Here is a 19,938-nt window from a genome sequence, read left to right as displayed (position 1 = left end):
CAAGCATAAATTGATTAAAATTCTCGGGAAAAATATAACATCATATTCTATGAATTAATTTTAGGTAATAAAACAAAATTTAACACAACAAATTAATTTTCGACATTTAAAATTTGAATTCTAAATTAGGTAACTAAAATGAAAATACTATAAACTAAATAAAGTAAATAATATTTTATGATTAAATATTTCTTCTTAACGTTTTTGTAAAATTTATTATTTATATAATAAATAGAAAATCAATATTTTGTATCCCTTCGAGGTTCCTTACAATTGTGTGATAAAAAGCAAAATTATATTATTAATATTAAATTATTGTGATATTAATTTCTACAATATTTCTGGTGTTCTTAAAGTTGATATTAATTTAAATTAGCAATAAAGCCCTTTTTATGCCAAGTAGAACGATTTTGAACGAACTATTCGATCATTTCAATACGAGTAAGTTAAAGCTTAATCAATCAAACAATTGAAATAGTTTTTTTTTAACCTATATATTAATACGTATTTTAACACATTTAATTGATTCTTTAAACCATAATAAGATTATTATATAACACTGATGTATTAATTTGGTGATTACAATTTATACTTTGCAAATTGTTTGATAGTGCTAATTTAATTTAAGTGTATATAGCTCAACTACCACTAGTGGTAGAAAAATATCACATAATATTACAATAATAATTGTTTAGTTTACAGAAAACCATTTAACTCAACACATAGTTTAACTATGTAATAACTGTATAATGAGTGGAATATATATTATAATTGATACGTTAAAATAATGGATAATAAAAATAAAACTAGTACTATAAAAATCCCGATTTTTGACTAGATTCGAAAACCATTTGAATTTACTATTAATTTAAGATAAACAGGTCTTCCTGATAATTTACATAATAATTCTGTCACACAACCCTAATAGCATACCAAATATTTGACGGGTTAAACGGCAATTTGCAGAAGGTAGTAGTGCATTACAGTTGGTAATTTTGGTATACTGCGCACGTTTATTGTTCCGTAGCCATCAGCTCCAAATACTATTTACACACTTCTATAAAAAACGTATACAACCATAACTGTAGAAGTTAAAAATGTTCTCATGACTTCTCTTAGAAATATATTTGATTGTTTTTTTAAGTGTTCACGTGAAAAATAAAAAGAGACTTCAACGATGATTTAGGTGATTTTTTTTTATTCTTTACGGTACTCTTCTCGAAGTTTTAATTAAGTGGGATTTTGGCAATTTTTAAGCACTAGTCTTAAAAATACAAATAGATAATGAATGACGTTCTTAAAAAATTTTCTCCTGGTATATTCTCATTATTTTAACGTCATTCAGCTTAAAAAATATCCATAATGGATTCGAAGGGTATATTAGATTAATGCGATCAAGGGTCATATGGAGGCGTCAAAGGTGACAGATGGAACAAGGGCGGCGCCCCATAGCCGACCATCCCCCGCATTTATTCAACTCCGCCCTTTATGCGTCCACACAATAGACAAATAGAAACACATGACTATTTGTCTATGTAAGTTTGTGTGCGTGCATGTGAAAATAGCTGCACACATTCCTAACGAGGAAAAACGTAGCGCGCGTTCATTACAATGTACCATCTTCATTATCACTTGCATTGCAAATAGCACTGAAAATATAACGGGAGGCGTTTTTCAGTTGTGTACTCGGAATAGCTCCGACGCCGGACCTTAAATTGCAGAATCCACTCGATGGCTTTAACGGTTAATACCGTAGAGGGGTACCCCTGTGGCGGAAGTCACAGGGGTACATTGTCACGGGCAGTGGTTGGAATCCGTTTTGCTGGAAATTTAAATAAATTGCGATTGTCCTCGGAGAGCGAAATAAATAAAAATATACTTGCGCATATTATTATAATACATTTTCAGTATAATATTATGTATGCGTATGACGGGTTCGTGTAATCCCTTTTGAAAATATAATACCGTTAAACACATCGCGCAACCGTATAATGGTTTTAGGAATTCCGACATATAAATCAGCAAGAAAAACATCGGCACAGCGTTTGTATTTTGGGAGGGGAAATTGTGATATTTTGTTTGAAAGTGCCACTAGTTGTACCGGGGCGTAACTCGAAATAGAAAATAATACATGAATACATTGATATCGGGTAGATAAAACATTGACAGTGGACACAGCATTTGTTGTTTGTCTGTTGTGTCGTTCGGTTGCGAGTTCATCTCGGATAGACGTAAAAGTAAGTTTACAAATAAAAAAAAAAAAACACACTTATTGTTATTTGCAATTAAAATTCGGATTTTATTTTTGCACATGAGCTTCGTTGTAAATCAACCGACCGTTGTAATTTCTCCGGTTTAACGTTTCATTATAATTTTTTTTCATTGTCGTCTGTCAGTGCGCTCGTGACTTAAAAAAAGTTGCGCAACATTCATTGTATGTTTTTAATTTGAATAGAAGCAACTAGCGAGTATCCAGGAAATCATAAATATCACTGACGCTCGTACACACACCCAGCAGCTGCGACTTACACGGTGTGTGACACACAGACACCTAGTCTCTGACATTGTGCAATTTTTATTTTGCCTTTTCACTCCACTCTTCGTCTGCTCTCTCATTTTTCGAGTAGGCATACATTTTTCTGTTCTGTTGGAATATTTCACTTGTTTGTCGTCACAAACCGTTTATCAGATCCATACGATCACACCGTAGTCGCTGTGACGGTGTTAACAGCCCTGACGCTTGTGACTTGTGCCAAAGAACTTTTCAACGCGACTGCCAAAGACTAACAAAGTACCGCTGGCAATAATTTCAATTCATTTTCCCTGCGCCAACCGATTTATTACTATTATTGCTAGAAAGGCGTGGGAATGGAAACAATACGGTGACAACGAGCTCGAGTTACTTCGTGTAGTCGTCTCATCGCGCACAGCGGGCAGATTTGTACATAATATTACCAAGCGTTTTATTATTTTCATATGTTTTACACGAAATCGACGTAAAGCATACACGTGCTGTAATGTTCTTGTCGATAAATCCATGTGCACGTTGTTACTTGCATTTTAATCTGCCAGCTGTAAGCTGTAAAAAACAAATGACAATATATATATATATATATATCTGATTACCCAGTAAAATAAAAAAAAATTACTATCCCTGTCCTAACTATCCAAATCACGTAAACGAATGGCGCTTTTTATAGGATATCAATAGAAAGAAATCGACTCTCAGTAAAAAAAATGTTTTCTATTATTTATGCCTTGGACGACACGTAAGGAAAAGTTGCCGATCTAGTTGCATAACGTGAAAAAACTTAAAAATAACTAGCTGACAAAACTAGAGTCTGACGTCGCGTTCTACCCTTCGTTTTGCTTGTTCGCACTCTGCCCGTTGGCGATCAGAGCTAATCGTGTAAGCATGTGGACACGCCAATGCAACGGTGTGTCGTGACATTGCATAATGAAATGCACGAGCACTCTTCATACAGAAGTGGCCAGGGAAGGGAATCAAACACGGGCGCAGCTGGACTCGGTGATCGCGTGAGTCCGACGCTTGTTTGACACCTGCCTAGCAGCTTTTTAGGTCAATTTTTAATTTTCCCTTTATAAAAAATAAGGGGACCTTAGACTCTTACATAACGGTACGCGAAAGGGTACGCTGCCCCAAGGTCATCGTCGAACGAAACGAACAACAATACGAGGGCTTGGCCGTTTTTTTTTTTTAATTTCTCTCTGCGTCGCGGTACTTTGTTTAATTTATAATGTTATTATTTTGACAGAACAAAAGAACGGGTCATCGCCGCGGCTGCTGTCGTCGTCGTCGGCACAGATGCCCGCGAATTTATTCATAAATGCCGCGATCCAGCTGCCTTTGATAGCCGTTGTCCTGCGCGTGTCGAGGGGGGATCTTTCATACCGTTCTCCGATGACCCCCTCGTCGACCCGTAAAGGACACGTGCTAGCTCCCTTATGTTCTGTATATCAATACTGCAGCCCGACTATAATACAACGGTTGATTATGATTTTATAAATCCGCATTAGCAACCACCTGGCATTTGAGACGTGGCGTAATGAAGTTTTCAAAATCAAAAATTACTTCATTTTTATCATCTAATTACTTGAATTTTAATATTACATGGTACGTGTTTTAAGAAAACCAACGAGTCATTCAATTCCACATTCGTCATTTTTACAACTTATGACATAGGACTTTCTTCGATCAATTAAGTGATAATTACTTAAAGTTAAAATACTTAAAATTATTATTTTTGGTTCAAACTGTATTTTTCAAATATTTCCAATAAAGTTTAGAAATATTTTATAAGTGTTGTTTGAGATTGCTTAGAGTTTAGAGATTTTTAGATGAAATCTAAAAATACATCAATTTAAACAACTTACCCAGTGTATTATTTTAATATCTGTTATTAAAATTCCATTAATTATAAATTTCAATGAAAATTTGGTTCAATAAAAATTAAAAAGTAATCTATTTCAGTATTTATTTGTAGAAAATATTATTTCCACACGATTTTCAAATCTTATCTATGTTGCGTTTCGCCCTAATTGAAATGAAATGTAACTAATATATACACAAAAACAAATGTTCTACACGCATCATAAACCACGCTTTTAATTCTATAGTATGGAAAAAGATTTTTTAGACTATTGGAACATTAAATATAAATGAAACGTTCTCAGGTAATTTTTCCATTGTGATACCTTCGAATAAACTCTCGAATTTTAAATTAAAATAAAACATTACATTACTATGCTAACCACTAACTGACTATAATAATTAATACTTATCCATTTAAATGTTTTAATAAAGTAGGTAGAACCTGATCATTACAACCATCCGGTATAAACAACACTCTATAATCAACTAAATATTTTGTGAATTCAGTATAAATTTTTAATTGCTAATATACGTAATCTAAAAAAAAATGTCTAACATTCAATGTGAAAAGTTCAAAAGTACACTAAGACCACACATTTTTTACTTTTGAATATAAATAAATGAATAATGTAATATTCTTTACCACTTATAACTTCAGGAAAGAGACTTTGAACGCTGTAGTAAATTATGACCGTTCGTTTTTTATACTCGTTTCACTAATCATTTTTACTTGGTCCAGAAAAAACACGTTATTTGTTTAAATAACACACACAGTGTGGGTTAACAAAAATAAACATTTGTAAGGTCAAGAAAATGTATAAAAAAACAATTCTATTAAACCTAAACTAATATTGCATTCGCATGTGAAATAATTGAAGATAAGAATTATTATCGTTTGTAGTTCTATGGTTGTTATTTTTTGCCAGTAAGACATTTTTATATCGATTTTAATTTAATAAAGCTAATTAAATATTTAATTAGCTTTATTCATTTCAAAATCATATATGTACCGATTAAATAATATTAAAATAGTTTTAACGATGCAGTTTTCTCGTTAGTTAATAACATAAACAATATGTTAGAATGTTTTTTATACATTTTACTACTTACTTTTTTAAGAATTTTTGGGTGAGTTATTTTTAGATTTGAATTTATTCAAGTAATTAGTGAGAGATATTAACTAAATGTTTTATGTGAATTTTCGTGCTGGTAAATGATACTGTCTAGTTTTTTCGTTTCGTATAACTTTGTTGTTTAGTTGGATACAGTTTTTACTTTATAAAATGGTCGTTTTATTACCCTCACAACGATATCTCCCGGCTAATAAGCGTAACTATCTAACCCTTTCTGAATGAAAGGGTTAAAATAGCATTAGGGTATCCTCCAGACGGCGCCACAAATAGTCGATAATGTACAGAATAATTGAAACCAGACGATTTCTTACATACAGATAAAAATATTCACCTTCAAAAACATTGTACTTGCATTTATGCTACTCGAAATTTGTAATGTTGATCCGTCAGTTTTCGAAAATTGAATAATATTATAATTTGAAATTCATTCTGTTTAAAAAAATTTAATATCCAGCCTGATATTCGAGTTAATAGCATTTCAAATTTATCATGTACATATGTAAATTTAATGTAAAAAGTAATAAAAAAAAAATACGTGGTTGAAATGTAATATTTTGTATGAGCTCATGAGAGCGATTTCTACGAAAGACGATGTGAAACGGAACGATGGAAAAAAAATTGGGCGGTCGGCGAAAAGAAAAAAAGGGCGAAAAAATGAAGGGAATTAAGAAGAATGCGTAAAAAGAATGAGGTGAAGGCGGAGGGAAAAGGCCGAAAGCACCGAGGGTAGCTGCGGCGGTGGGGCCGAGAGTACGGTGGCGGTGTGTTGGACGCCGGCGCAGAAAAAGGGACGTAAGGAAAACGTCTGGCGCGCGCGGCGGTACGGTTTCCTAAGAGGGAAAACCCGACCCCTTTGCTTACGTGCACTAGAGAAGGACGGCAAGCTGCCGACCGCACACGCTACAGACGAGGACGGCGATATGACCGCGACTCCAAGACATCTTGGCCGCATATCTCCTCAGTCGCGCCGCGACGCCGACACAAGACGCCGCCACCGCCGCCGCAGCGAGTGCTTTCCGCCGCTGTGCGTACAACCAAAGCACAACGACGACGTTTTTCCGGCACGTCGTCGTCTTGAGACGTCGTTCAGTCTCAAGACTACTTCGGCATCGCGAACACCTAAGGTGCCCGACTTAGACATTACACCGGACTTGTACTTAATTTTATTCCATGTTATTATTATTAAACCGGACCGAATTTCAAAGTTCGTTTTTTATTTTAACGTTTTTTTTATTTTTATCAGTTAAAAAAACTTTGCTTTTTTTTTTACAGATTCAAGAAAATTTAGTCGCGTCCACCGCCGATTGTTTATTGCCACGTGCGTCGCAGTGTGTTAACGGATATTTTTGCCAAACGCGAATTTTACCAAGATATTAATTTTCAAACAATTTTCACAAAATACATTCAAGTTTAATTTTTCGCCAAATTTTCAATTACGCAGCCAAGACGATCTCTTCGGCTCCGCTTGATCTTCGCGCCTCGCCCGGCCACGAACTGCTGGGCGACGACACCATGTCGGCGGACATACAGCAACAGCAGCAGTCAGTGCTGTTGCAGCGGCCAGTTTTCAAAATGAACCCGGCCGCCGATTTTTGGCAGCAACAACGGCAACAATATCAGCAACAACAGCATCAGCAACAACAGCAGCAGCAGCAACAACAACAACAGCAAGTGGTGTCTTCGCCGTCACCTCAACCGACTCAACAACCAACGGCACAACAGCAATCCACAGCATCCCAAAACGGTATTCAAGTAAACCACGAAATTACTTCTGTCGATTCGGAACAACAAGTGTCGTCCGCCACTGTGGCGGCTATTGGCGCTCAAACTAACGTCACTGCCGATGAAGCGATTGCTATGGTGGCACAGCAAGTGCAACGACAGCAGCAACAACTTCAAGATCAGATAAATGTAGAAATGACCGACGAATCGGACGTTCAATCGTCCACAGCCGCTGCTACTGCGGCTGCAATGGCCGCAGCCGTCAGGTCGGCCGTGGATTCAACCGGTGCGGCCGCTTTGGGTGGACAGTCTGTTGGTGGTGACGCTCAATCCGTTGCTGCCGCAGCCGCAGCGGCTGCTGCAGCTTTGGGACAAAACAACCAACTTGTTCTGAGCGACCCAAAAATGATGACCGAAAAATTAGTCAGTGAATTACAGGTGAGTTTTTTTTTTTCATTTAATCTTATTAAAATTAATAATTTTTAATTTTTTTTAACTTGGTTTAATAAATGTTTCATGTTTTTTTTAAATATAATATGATAAATAATAAATTAATGTGATTTTTAAAATATTACTTCGTTAATAATAAAAATATGACGATAAATTAGTTATTTTATGTGCAGTATTAAATTTTTAAATTTATTAAATTAAACTAGGGCAATTTTTAACTCACAAAACTATAAATAATTAAATAAAATAAAACACTATATGAAGTTTGATTAACGGTTAGAAACAATTTTTAGTAAAACTGTGTTCATAAATTAATAAGTATAAAAATAAATAAAACTATTAAAAACACTCGAAATTGATGAGATAAATTTAAATAAAAGCTCTTAAATGAATTTTTATAGTTATAGCGTTTTTATTTCGTTTTATCACTTTTTATCGGTAAAATATCAAAGAGTAAAGTTATATTTAATTAAAATGTTATTTAATGTCAGCGTACGTGTTGAAATTCGCAACTATAATTGAAAAAAAATATATATTTTCATTTTTTTTTTATATATATACAAATTACGACTCTTGATATGAGTTAAAACAAATATAGTTTTATTTATAAATTAAATAACCGGAGGTAAAAAAATAAATACTAAAATAACAATAATAAAAATAATATACGGTCCCTACGGCGTTGGCCCAATATCAAATAAAATAGAATTATAGCATGCACGAAAAAAACTCAAAATAAATTAATTATTAATATTATAAAAAGAAAAAATGTGTATTTAATTAAACGTGATATATTTCTCGTTATTTTACTTTGAAAAATTCAACATCACACATTTTATTATTAGTATAAATTAATTTTGTACGATTTTTTTAGATATTTCATATTTTTTTTCCAAAAATTGCTGGCTAAAATGTTATTTAATTTTTTTAATGTCGTGTTACTAAAATAATTATAATCATTCACCGAGTACCCGTATCATAATATTTGACGTAAGCTTAGATAATTTCTAATTGAAAAATAACTGTGGGCTTGTGTTATAGTGCGAGTTGCGTGCAGATCATGATAGGATTTTAAAGAAATTAAAAGGTTGTGTAAAGCTTTTTTTTAATTTAATTTGAAACTTAACCATGCCGTTGATAGTTTAACGTAGAAAACATAATCATCTATAATGATTCAAGCAGTTTTAAAATGTAAAAAAAAAAATATTGTTCTTCGGAGTTTACTATCAACTTACGGAGATATTTTTGCTGGATAGAATCAAAAATCATAGTCACTGACCAATAATTTAGATAAATAAAAAGTAAACATAAGTAACCATATAATTAAAAATGAAAAAATAAATAAATTCATAAATTTAACACTTAAGTTAACGATAGACGACGGTCGTACTTGTTGTAATGAGAAATCGAACTGTACAACTGGGCAGTATGTCGGCCATGTCCTGCTCCACTGCCCGTTCAAAAACAACGGGTATTCGGAAGGGTAAATTTATTTTTTATTACAGTATGACCTAACCTTTTAGATAAAAAAAAAAACCCAGTCGACCGGTTTGAGCACGGGCTAAATACACAACCGGATGGTGGTAGTGGCGGGCAAAGGTGTTGCGCAAAGCGCGCCGACCCCCATTAACATATTACACTATTGTTTGGCCAACGAACTTAGAAACAAGCAATTGGGGCATTGTGCACTTATTTCGAAAGAAGGGTAGTTAACTAGTTAGACTGGCTAGTTTTTTTCTTTTTCGAGAGAGAACCCGGTTATTTTTTAGTTGTTATATTTCAACATGTTAAAAGGCTTTTATCGCAGCACACGATAACTTTTCGTAAAAAGTAGTAAATTTCCAATAGAATGATATTAGACAACACAATGACCGGCTTGTATAGTAGAAATGGGACTTTTGGTCATCCGAAAGAATTATTATAGTGCTAGTGGTCACGGCAATGAAAGGAGAAGTATTTGCGGGGGCTTAAGGACAAACGAGAAAAGGAACGGCCGAGGACATGCGCCGTACTCGAGTCGGCCTCGTAGTAGTCGTCGGCAGTTTGGTGGCGCACTCTTCGTTGCCGTAATTGTAGCTTTTTTACCGTCCGAAAACCAAGTCAGTGACCACGTGAAAACAACTCGGGTCGCATCCCCTTCGGTCAGTAATCCCTTAAAGTCTCTCCAAGTGGACCGTTGTCGTAAACTAGTTAGCCAAAAAAACATGTAGATCATTTCAACATCCGGTTTAAAATGATACAAAAAAAAAAAAAACGGATATTTATACAAATAATGATAACATAGTAAAGGCGGTTTACGAACTGCCAAATAAAAACAAAAATAAGAAACTGCCAAATGTGACAATATGAATTATTATAACACCTGAGTGTAATATATCTGCTTTAACAGTTTAAATAGATATTAAAAATTGTTTTAGTAATTGACTGAATATGACGAAATATGTAATGATTAATCAATGTGTTGTAATTTAATAATTGACCTAACAAATTTTGTGTATTTTTTTCTTAACGCTGCCTGTTTCGTCTTTGGATTTTTTGGACGTGCAGAACCGATCGATATCAGACCGCACTCTTGAGGAATGTTGGTCCACACTTCAGCGAGTCAGCTGGAACGTCTTTCGTTCAGTACGCACATTTACAATACTAACAATAATTGAGTTTTTTTTTATCACTTTTATTTTTACTATGTGTGTGTTGGAACTATTATTTTTTTCTATAGTGCTTTTATTATGATTTTGCTCATTTTTCTACCAAAACCCGCATGTTGTTATTCACGAAGAAAGAATCCAAAATAAATTATGCTTTTTATTGTTGTTTTTGAAAAGTTTGTTGAATGTTTTATTTTCAATTGATGTTTCTACATGCCACAGACGCTCGGCACATGTAAATAGCAATAAGTGAAACGTTAAAAGTATGCGGAAAACGAAAGGTAAAAGACTTCTAGAGTCTTTTGCTGGAAAAGTCACGCGACCGTTCTACCAACACGGACGTCTCCTGTCGATAGTATTGCGCGCGCGGCCTTTTCAAGGCGATCGGGAAAAATAAATAAAACAAACAACGCCGTTGTCATCGTTGAGGTAATAACGCGATTCATGTGAATGCTCATTTGTCGTGAATCGTGTGCGTTCCGTTCAGTTATTAAATCCATTTAAGATCGGTACACTAAAGAGATTTAATTAAGATGTCGCCGCGAATTCATTTCATACCGTCGAATAACTCATAAGATGCACCTTTTAAATACTTCCGAGTGTTTTCAATTTGAAACTTTTAATCGTAATTAACGCGGTTTTATGCGTTTTATTAAATGCAATAAAATTATACTACCCGAAAATAAATCCCAGTATTTTTTCGCCGCGCGGATACAATTACCTTTCATCTTCACCGTGAACTCGGACGGCTCTTATACCGACAATTATTCTTTAGGATTATTTTTGCAAAAATGTTCGAGCGCAAATAGCACAGGCAATAGGCGGAGCCTCGTCAATATCCCGTCGTGGTAGCGGCGGCTGTTATAAAGATACCAATCTCTTGGGCGCGCAATAAAACATTGCATTTTTTCAGCGTTCCCATAGATCGATGACCCGACACCGAGCTACACAATATATATTATAGGTATTAAACGTTTTTTTGCATTACGTCAATTAAAAACATTTTGTCGTAACAAAGGATTTATTTATATTACAAACGCTGACTGCATCTACAAGCCTCCGGTCGATTGTGTTTTTGTATGTAAATGTTCGATGGCGATATCTAAGCTCTCGTCTCGATGCACCCCTCCCCCCCCACATCCGTATGATTATTATTAACGAATACTCGTGTTATGCACTGACAACAGCCCATCTGCATGCCGTCATTCTCTGGCTAGACAATTTATATGATAAGTCACGGCGTTCGGAAATCGCCTGAACTAGAACACCTACTGCACTCTTACCCGTAGATACATAAACTCGTGAGAAACCCGACAGTCGTACCCATGTACCGTTTTATCTGCAGCTGCCGTAGTGTTTGATATTTTTTTTTTTACATTTATCCTATTGTTTTAAACGCAAAAGAAACTCCGACGGCGTTGTTATCACATTTGGGCGCAGGGAAAATCCGGTTTGGGTAGTATTTTTTTCATCGACGGGCCCATTCAAACGAAACACACTGTTTTGACCGCTAACGACGACGAAGTTGTAATTAATGATATTATTAAAGAGTATACTCAATGTGCATAGATGAAAAGGCGTAAAAAAAAATGTCTACAGTTCAAATAGTTATTATAATAGGTACTAACGTAATAATAAATAAAATGTTTCTCTTCTTTGTAAATATAAAATTATTTTTTTTAACTTTTAAAGAGTATTTTAAAATGTTTATTAATTATTTTTTTTACTATCTCACAATCGAAGGCCGTCCAAAAAACAATTTAAGAACTTATAACTGGATAATGGGCAATAAAAACATATCGTGCATTCTTTAACCGTTTGTTTCCCGTCACATAACCAAATCGAGTAAAAATATTTTACAAAACAATTTCCTAGACAGTTTTAGCTCGATGAAATTCGAATCACGTTTCGAGTGGGGTAGCCGGTGGCAATTCATGAACCGACCCAAAGTCTGAAGGTTTCTCGTTTAGCCTATCATTGCCGTGAAAAACAATGAAAAATGTATCAAATGCAAATAATTAAAAAAATGAAAAAAAAAACAATGGGTGAAAGTCGTCGGACCGCGAAGCAACGGCTATCGAAAATGTACAAAACCTAGCGATACTAATAGGACCGTGGCGGCCGTCTCCCTTCAGCACACTTTTCCTGCCCTTACCTTGCCAGACCCACTCCTCCGTCAAAATAAAAAACAATGGCCGCGGCAGTACGGACCCGGTAATTTTATACGAAAATACACATGTACACACGACTGTAATAACAATAATAGTAACAATAAAAGTAATAAGACGCGGTTGTGTACAAAACGAAAAACGTCGTCGAAGCTTCCGAAAGAAATAAATTCGAACGGAGCACGCAAGATATGCGGACTCATAAATAAAACGCCTTCTGCTCGAGTTGTTTTTTGCCGACGTTTTTTCTTGTACACACTATCCCTTGGCCGCCGGGTTATTTATAAATATTAACAAAAATAAAAAACGCCGTTTAATATTTTATTATCACTGCTATCTGATTCGTTCCCCTTTCGAACGCCGCAGATTATTAATAACGGCAAAACACGAACATCCGGCGAAAATTTCATAAATTTCCAAAGGAAAAAATTCACCGAGACTTTTCGCGGACGGCGCCTCGAGGTCTACTCTTCAGGGCAAACGGTCGGAAAAATTACTCGGAATACCGTTACGGCGGCGTTTCATTAGGTTTTCCGCAAACGAGACCGTCCGATAAATGTGTGCGGTAATAATATACGGTAATAATAATATATTTAGAAGTACCGAGCGTTGGGCGGCGAGGTCGTTAAACGTCTGGTGACGTACACCAGCGCGATAAAGAAATAACGCACACACTCTCGTAACGTTTAGCTAACACTCGCTGTGTACGGGAGTACGTGTACAAAACACATGTACACATAGAGTTCCTGACCTAAGTTAACGTAACGATGATGCCGCTCGGCGTCGGCCAGCAGTACGACTCTCGTCTCTGTCGAATCTGTCGGTTGTTATCAAACACATTCGCTCGTAAACGCCGTTCGCGTTTCGTCCGTCCCCGGGCGGCGTTTTTCATACATTTGTCGGGTTTAATCGCGGCGCCATCGACACGGCACGCCGAAATACATTTGCCGTTCGGACAGTTTCGCGCGCGACGACGCCCTGATGATTGTCACGCGTGCACCTGTTGGACGCAGCTAATACAGTTCGACAGGTATGGAGTTTAATTTATTTGATAATCGGACCACACGAAAAGGCCGACGGTATCAACAGCATTGTCGAACCGCACGTTCAAAGAGAAACGGCCGATTGCTTTCCGACGGCCTTTTTAATTGCACTTTTTGCGACACGGTGTCCGTGGCCCGGACACGGCGATCTCACCATTGTCTTTGTAATTATCAGCGAATAAATAACAACACGAACGCTTGGCCGTATACGTGGCACATAAATCCGCAGTGCCGTCGAGTATTTTTAGATGAAATTTTCTATATTTACGTTAGAACGTCGTCGCGGCAGTAACGTGCGCCCACTCGACCCGGTGCCCGCGTTTCCCCGTCCCGAGCATTGATACCGAATCTTCGTTTCCGACCTGCCTTAACGCGATAAACACTATCGCCTCGCCGTGTTTATAATAATAACAGTAATATGTTACGCCAAGTGTGTTGACCCCGTCGCACACAGCTGTGTACACATCGCAGTAAACCGAGTGCACAGAAAAACGTTTGTAGAGACCACGAGAGTCACGATCAATGTGACACGCAGACGCTTCCTACGCGCGTTTCGTCTATTCTTTTCCATTTTGCTCGGCTTTTTCGACACCGATCTGTCAGCGGCCAACACTGTTTTTTTACTGTTGTTTCTCCGTCATTCGTGTACACGGCCATCAAACGATGGACACTCAAACGGCGGGCGTTGATCGATAGTAGTCTGTTGGGTCGCATCATTAGTGTTCATTAATAGCGCAGGCGGCAATCGTCCGACGTATTTGTGCCCAAAAAGGGTTGTTTGTTTAATTTTTTCCGGTGTCGACTGACACCTGGCATCGGGGTGAGTACACCCTCTGCCGCCAATAACGATTTGTACCGCCGAGAAATGTAGGTTAAGACACCCCGTATACCTTATGCCGGCGTGGGTGTGTTATTGCAGGTGACCACCACCACAACGGTCGTTATCTTTCGGTCGTAAATTAAAATTAATATGAGTAATTCGAGTTTTCCACGGCGTTTCCAAACGTTCCGTTATCATTCACTGTAGCGACGAAAGAGCGCGTTTGCCGAAAAAATAAATTAAACAAACTTTTTAATCATAACGTCGAGTTCCGTAAAAATCATTCGTCTTCTAAAGTGTGCCCGTAATGGATTTATCCCTTTCCTCGTGTCTCCCGCAGTAAAACATAAAGCGATGAAATGAAAAAATTATCCAGTGGACGCTTTTGTAAAACGCAATCATTACTAAGTGGTTTAGACAAAAAAAAAAGGACTCTGACGATGTACTTATAGCGGTATATGTTACCCGTTAAATTTCACTTATAACACTTTTCATTTTTTCCGCTTAGTATATGCTTACACGATTGTTTAATCGTTTAATTAACCCTCGGCCCGGCTTCTGAAAAATAAACGTTTTAATTAACATTGCAGTGTAGATGACCAAAAAGTCGTGTACGCTACCGAGTAATTTAACCCCAAGTATAAATAATTATAATAATTTTTAAAACCCGTTGTCTTTTTTTTAATTAATCCCTTGTTTCAACACATCAAACCCCTGTAAAACAGGTGTGCCAACCCTCTGGTAACAGACTACTTTAGGACCGCTTTTTTGTGTACTTTTTTTTTTTTTTTATCGTCTCTCATCCATCCTTGGATCTTTAACCCTTTGTCGTGCGGTGACGTTAACTGCTATTCACAGGGTCTTGTATTAATCCCGCTGAACCGTGCTCGCAGTGTCTACACTGAGTCTGATCACACAGCATGCAGTGACGGCTACTTAACTTCTCGACGAACGATAGCTGCCGCCGTTATCGCATAATTAGTTTTTATTATTGTTCAATTATGTTATACGACGTTTCTCATGGGAAGTTTGCGTTATGGAACTTTATAGATATTCATGCAAAAGTCGGCGGCTATGCAAATGCAAGCCCGAGAGTTCGGCAGATCCGGCAGCATTGGTGGCAGTTCCTTAAGCGGCAGTGGACTTGAAGTGAGTAAACCGCATCAGTGCCAGCAATGTCTGAAATCGTTCAGTTCCAATCATCAGCTGGTCCAGCATATCCGTGTGCACACCGGCGAAAAGCCTTACAAGTGTTCCTATTGCGAGCGCCGGTTTAAGCAGCTTAGCCACGTTCAACAACACACCCGATTACACACAGGTAAGTGCTTTTACTTGAAATTTTTTTTTAATGGTAAAAAAAAAAAACAGTTTCGACTTAAATGGAATAATCGGTACCATGTTTGACACTGTCGTTGCTTTGGTCCGTAACAGGGATAATGTTGAAAAAGAACCAATGATAAAATCGTTGCCGGCAAAGAGATTAACACTTTCGGGAGTTTTATTTTATGTAAAATACTTTTTCAAAGACTTTTTTTCTATAGATGTTACCACGACTACAGCTTCAATTTACCAATTGGATCCATCTAATTAATGCCTTTTCAATCACCTCATCTTTTGTTACTCGACAAAACTTTACTGTCGACACAGAGTGAACTCATAAAAAATGAAATAGAATTGTAGAAAACGCGTACACGAAACAAAAGTAACTAAAAGCACGTCCGTTCTAAAATCTTATTATATTAAACTTCTTGAAGACGATTTTAGCAATAATTCATTTTGGGATTCGTTTTAAATTGTTTTCATAATAAAAATACCACTGCCTTACCATCGCAATTATAGTCGTCGTGTTATCAACATCGTTTTCGAGTTTAGATTAAACACTCAAGTGGCAAAATAATGTTACGCAGGTGTTTGATAACAACGCGTTGTAACGTTAACCTTTTGTGTCGATGAACCGCGATTCTCACCCGATGCACATTTAAACGCATCTGTACTCGACGTACTCATATGTGAACGACACAAAAAACAAATATTTGCTTTTCTCAAGATGCAAGTAAACGCATCAACAAGAGTTTATCTCTACATTATTTGTCAATATACGTAAGACAGTCGCATCTATTCATCTAGGCCACCAAAAACATATAATGAAACTTTATTCTTGCTGGATTTTTTTTCCGTGAGCTCGATATTAACTTTTAATGTTTCTGATTCCGAGAAAAATCAGGATTATTAAATGACACGCCAGAGAGGGAAAAAATAAAACGAACAAAAAAGATGTATAATTTTTCACGAATAAATCACGTTTCGAAAAATGGTCCGTCATTAACGGACCATTCATTCGTCCGTTAATTTTCTTCCCTTCAATATTCACAGACACCGCCCAGGAAGAGTGTTCTTTATTTATATTTTTTTTTTTTACAATGTTTTCATAAAACTGATAAAAAAAAAGAAAAGCTCGACGGCAGCATGAAAAAAGTATTTAAAACGTTTCTCGCGAATTTCGCACTCACCACTCATCCTCGGCGGCGGCGGAGGACCCTTGTCAATTCATTGGTCGTTTTATTGTTATTTACTTTTAACAGATATTAGCGATGAAAAAAGGGCGTTTCGCTCTTTCCCGGCAACGGAGAAAAAAATTTGTAAAAGTTCCCAATTATTCGCGATAAATCCAATACCATCAACAAGTAAAACCCGCGGAGACGACGCTGCTTGTTTTCACTCCATTTAATCAGTGACGTTTATTAAAAAATAAAGAATCTCACAATATCAGAGTGCATTTTTTTCGCGTATTTACACAGGATAGTAATATTTCAATTTTCCATTAAAGAACTCACCGTAGCCTCGTGCAAACAAATCTCTACTGTCATGATACTGACAAATTAAATGTACGCAATGTTAAATATTTGTCAAGATTTTTTGTTATCAATTTTCTCACGTGTTTATTTTATAATTGTAACCCATTAAAGTATTCGAATTTAATTTTTATTCATAGTCGAAATTTTATTTTGAGTTAAGTTTTATTCTTTCATTTACCGTATCCACTGTACGTTATCTCGTACGTTTAATTCTTAAATAAAAATTAATCAATGCTAATCCTATTCATACTCTTGGACGCAATGCAGTATAATCGTGACTATAACAGCTATTTCAAATCGTATTCGTATGAAAAATCATAATATTGTTATTATCATTTATCACCCCCTCTGGGTGGAGTTTGGCACACATGTACGTGGGCGTGTGCGTGAATTAGAATCAAATATGGCTGTTACATTGTCCTGCATAGTTGTTCGATGAGTGTACGATTGTACTTTAGGGTTATATAAACATGTAATAAATATTACACGTGTTATCAGTATTGATAAGACTGGTTTAAAAAATATACAAACCACCGTTTGAACGACCGCAATAGGTAAAGTTTGAGAATTTTAATAAACCAAGTGTCAACATAGTATGTGAAATGAAAAGAAAATGATTGACAAACAAACGGAAAATTCTATTTCGTAAAAATACTGTTTAAATAAATAATGAAATGAGCAAATTTAACGAAATGTCTGTAATTATAATACGACTACATTGGTACATACATATTTCGGTGAGCTCCGTTAAAAATCATCTGTAAAAACTTTTAGTAAACAAAAAATAATTGCCAAAAACCTCAACTTTTCATTAATAATAATTATTAAAAATGATTAAATTCGCTTCGGTTGTTCATTGAATTTGAATTAGGAATCCGAAATTGATTTCCGAACCAAACGATAATTTCCGGGCAATACTAAATTAAAGTGCAAAATGGATTGGAGCCGTAATTTTTTTTTTTAACTACTGTTAATATTTACGTTATATAATATAAAACTATTGCAACTGAGGGTGTACCTGAATTAGTAGGCAGCAAAAGAAAGTAGCAGTAACGTTCTAATGAATCAAAGATGTCAAATGCGACTCGCATAAATATAAAACTGAAGTTTTATTATAGGCTTTGTACTCGCGGCGAATAAAAGTTAATACATTAAAATAACTACCTTTAAATGATGTGTGTATGCGAGGAGTCGGCTTTTTTTTTTTTTACCATCGAACATTATATAATAAAGTTTATAATAATATAAAGAAATTTTATGGCGGACGGTCACGAACGACGTTTCGCGTGTGTTGTAGACGCGCCCCGGACGTTTTTTAATACTTACCGCCGCTTAATCATTACACGGATACAGTGTGGTGTATGTGTAAATCTATACCTGAAATATACGCCGTTGTAATAACATCGAGTATTGTTATTGGCCGCTTTTATTGTTGTAAATTCGTGGCACCAGTAGTTAGTAAAAAACAGACGTTGTCCGAGTGCCTCAAACAAAACGGCCGCGGCCTATAGTAGTGTTTTAGTTTCGTGTGTGTGTTCCGGTAAAAAAATCCCATGTTAGATATCCGATACGGGGCAGCGTAGAGTAATTTATTTGCACCGGAAGAGTGAAAACGCAAAAACGACACGCGCACCTAACCGATTGCAAAAATGTACACCGTGTTAAGCGCGCAAAAAGGATTGATATGCGGCAAATCGATTTCCGACTAAGGCTGGTGATGAATTCTACGTAAAACAGTTAACTGCCAACAGAGACAATTGTTAATATTTAATTTCATTACAAGTAATAAAGTTCTTTAAAAAAAAAGAAATTATGTACTAATCTTCAAACGTCGTAAATTATTTTTTAAAACAAAACCACCTATATAATAACTTATGTACTTATTGTCTATGGTTTCTCGTGGCGGCAAACGATTAACGCAGACTTGCACGTCGTTCCTTGTTTTATTAGTCTGTCAAATAACTGACGGCTAATCATTTCGGGGTTTAATGATCGGAATTTAATATTAATCGCCTTATATTTGGACAGTGTGTCGATTGAGTTTACGCATTGTATGCACTGCAAGTCCGTTTACGAATTTATTGATTTCTTTTACTGCCGGACCCTACGTCGAAATCATAGTGTGGTGCATTATTGAGAGTGGGGCTAGGAGCCTACGACATTGTGGGGTGCAGGCGTCGTTCCCTCTTTTTGTGCAGTCGTCCGGTATGATTCACTGGCAGTACAGGCAGCCGGCGGTGAAGGGATTAAAATTGCTAGCGATGGCCGCTCTAAAATGGGTTTGGTCTAGTCGTAGATAACGAATTTACTATTGGTCATTGCAGTACTACCAACTAGTAATTATAGTAATTTAATACCGTCGATTTTCTGTATTCATTATCAATAAAAACAAAAAATAATTACTATATGCTTTTTCCTGCGAAAATTGGAACGTTCCAAAAACTAAGTAAAAACAATGAACAGAGTAAAAGGATTTATGTTCAATTAAATCCAGGAAACCGAAAAAAACATTATCCAAGGTGTTGACACGGGGTAGCGAGAAAGAAAAATATATTACTAGTCGAATTGTACGTACACGTAATTTCCGCGGAAAGGGGTTCAAAAATGTTTCAGATTTTTTTTTTCTTCGTTAAGTTTAACTTTGTAGCCCTTGTTGTAGTGCACGCCCACCCAACATTGTCATTATCAAGTACACGGTGGTCATTA

General features: G+C 36.2%; 1 protein-coding gene across 2 annotated transcripts in view; it reads left to right on the top strand.

Moving 5' to 3' along the window:
• The first annotated feature begins 250 nt into the window (after positions 1-250).
• Positions 251-19,938, top strand: part of LOC126896982 (uncharacterized) — a 32,589-nt gene continuing 12,901 nt past the window's right edge. The window contains exons 1-4 of one of the 2 annotated variants that reach the window (XM_050670272.1): positions 251-441; positions 6,799-7,686; positions 10,246-10,323; positions 15,428-15,695. In XM_050670272.1, coding sequence (XP_050526229.1) covers positions 7,039-7,686; positions 10,246-10,323; positions 15,428-15,695 — 994 coding nt within the window. In that variant the 5' untranslated portion in view covers positions 251-441; positions 6,799-7,038. Of the gene's footprint in view, positions 442-5,997; positions 6,731-6,798; positions 7,687-10,245; positions 10,324-15,427; positions 15,696-19,938 lie in introns of those variants that run through there. The other variant, XM_050670271.1, reaches the window with a different exon arrangement.

The sequence above is a fragment of the Daktulosphaira vitifoliae genome, unplaced genomic scaffold, assembly GCF_025091365.1.
Source record: "Daktulosphaira vitifoliae isolate Bord-2020 unplaced genomic scaffold, ASM2509136v1 Scaffold_1, whole genome shotgun sequence".
Classification (NCBI taxonomy): domain Eukaryota; kingdom Metazoa; phylum Arthropoda; class Insecta; order Hemiptera; family Phylloxeridae; genus Daktulosphaira; species Daktulosphaira vitifoliae.
The sequence above is the reverse complement of the archived record's forward strand: the minus strand, read 5'-3'. Positions and strand labels throughout refer to the sequence as shown.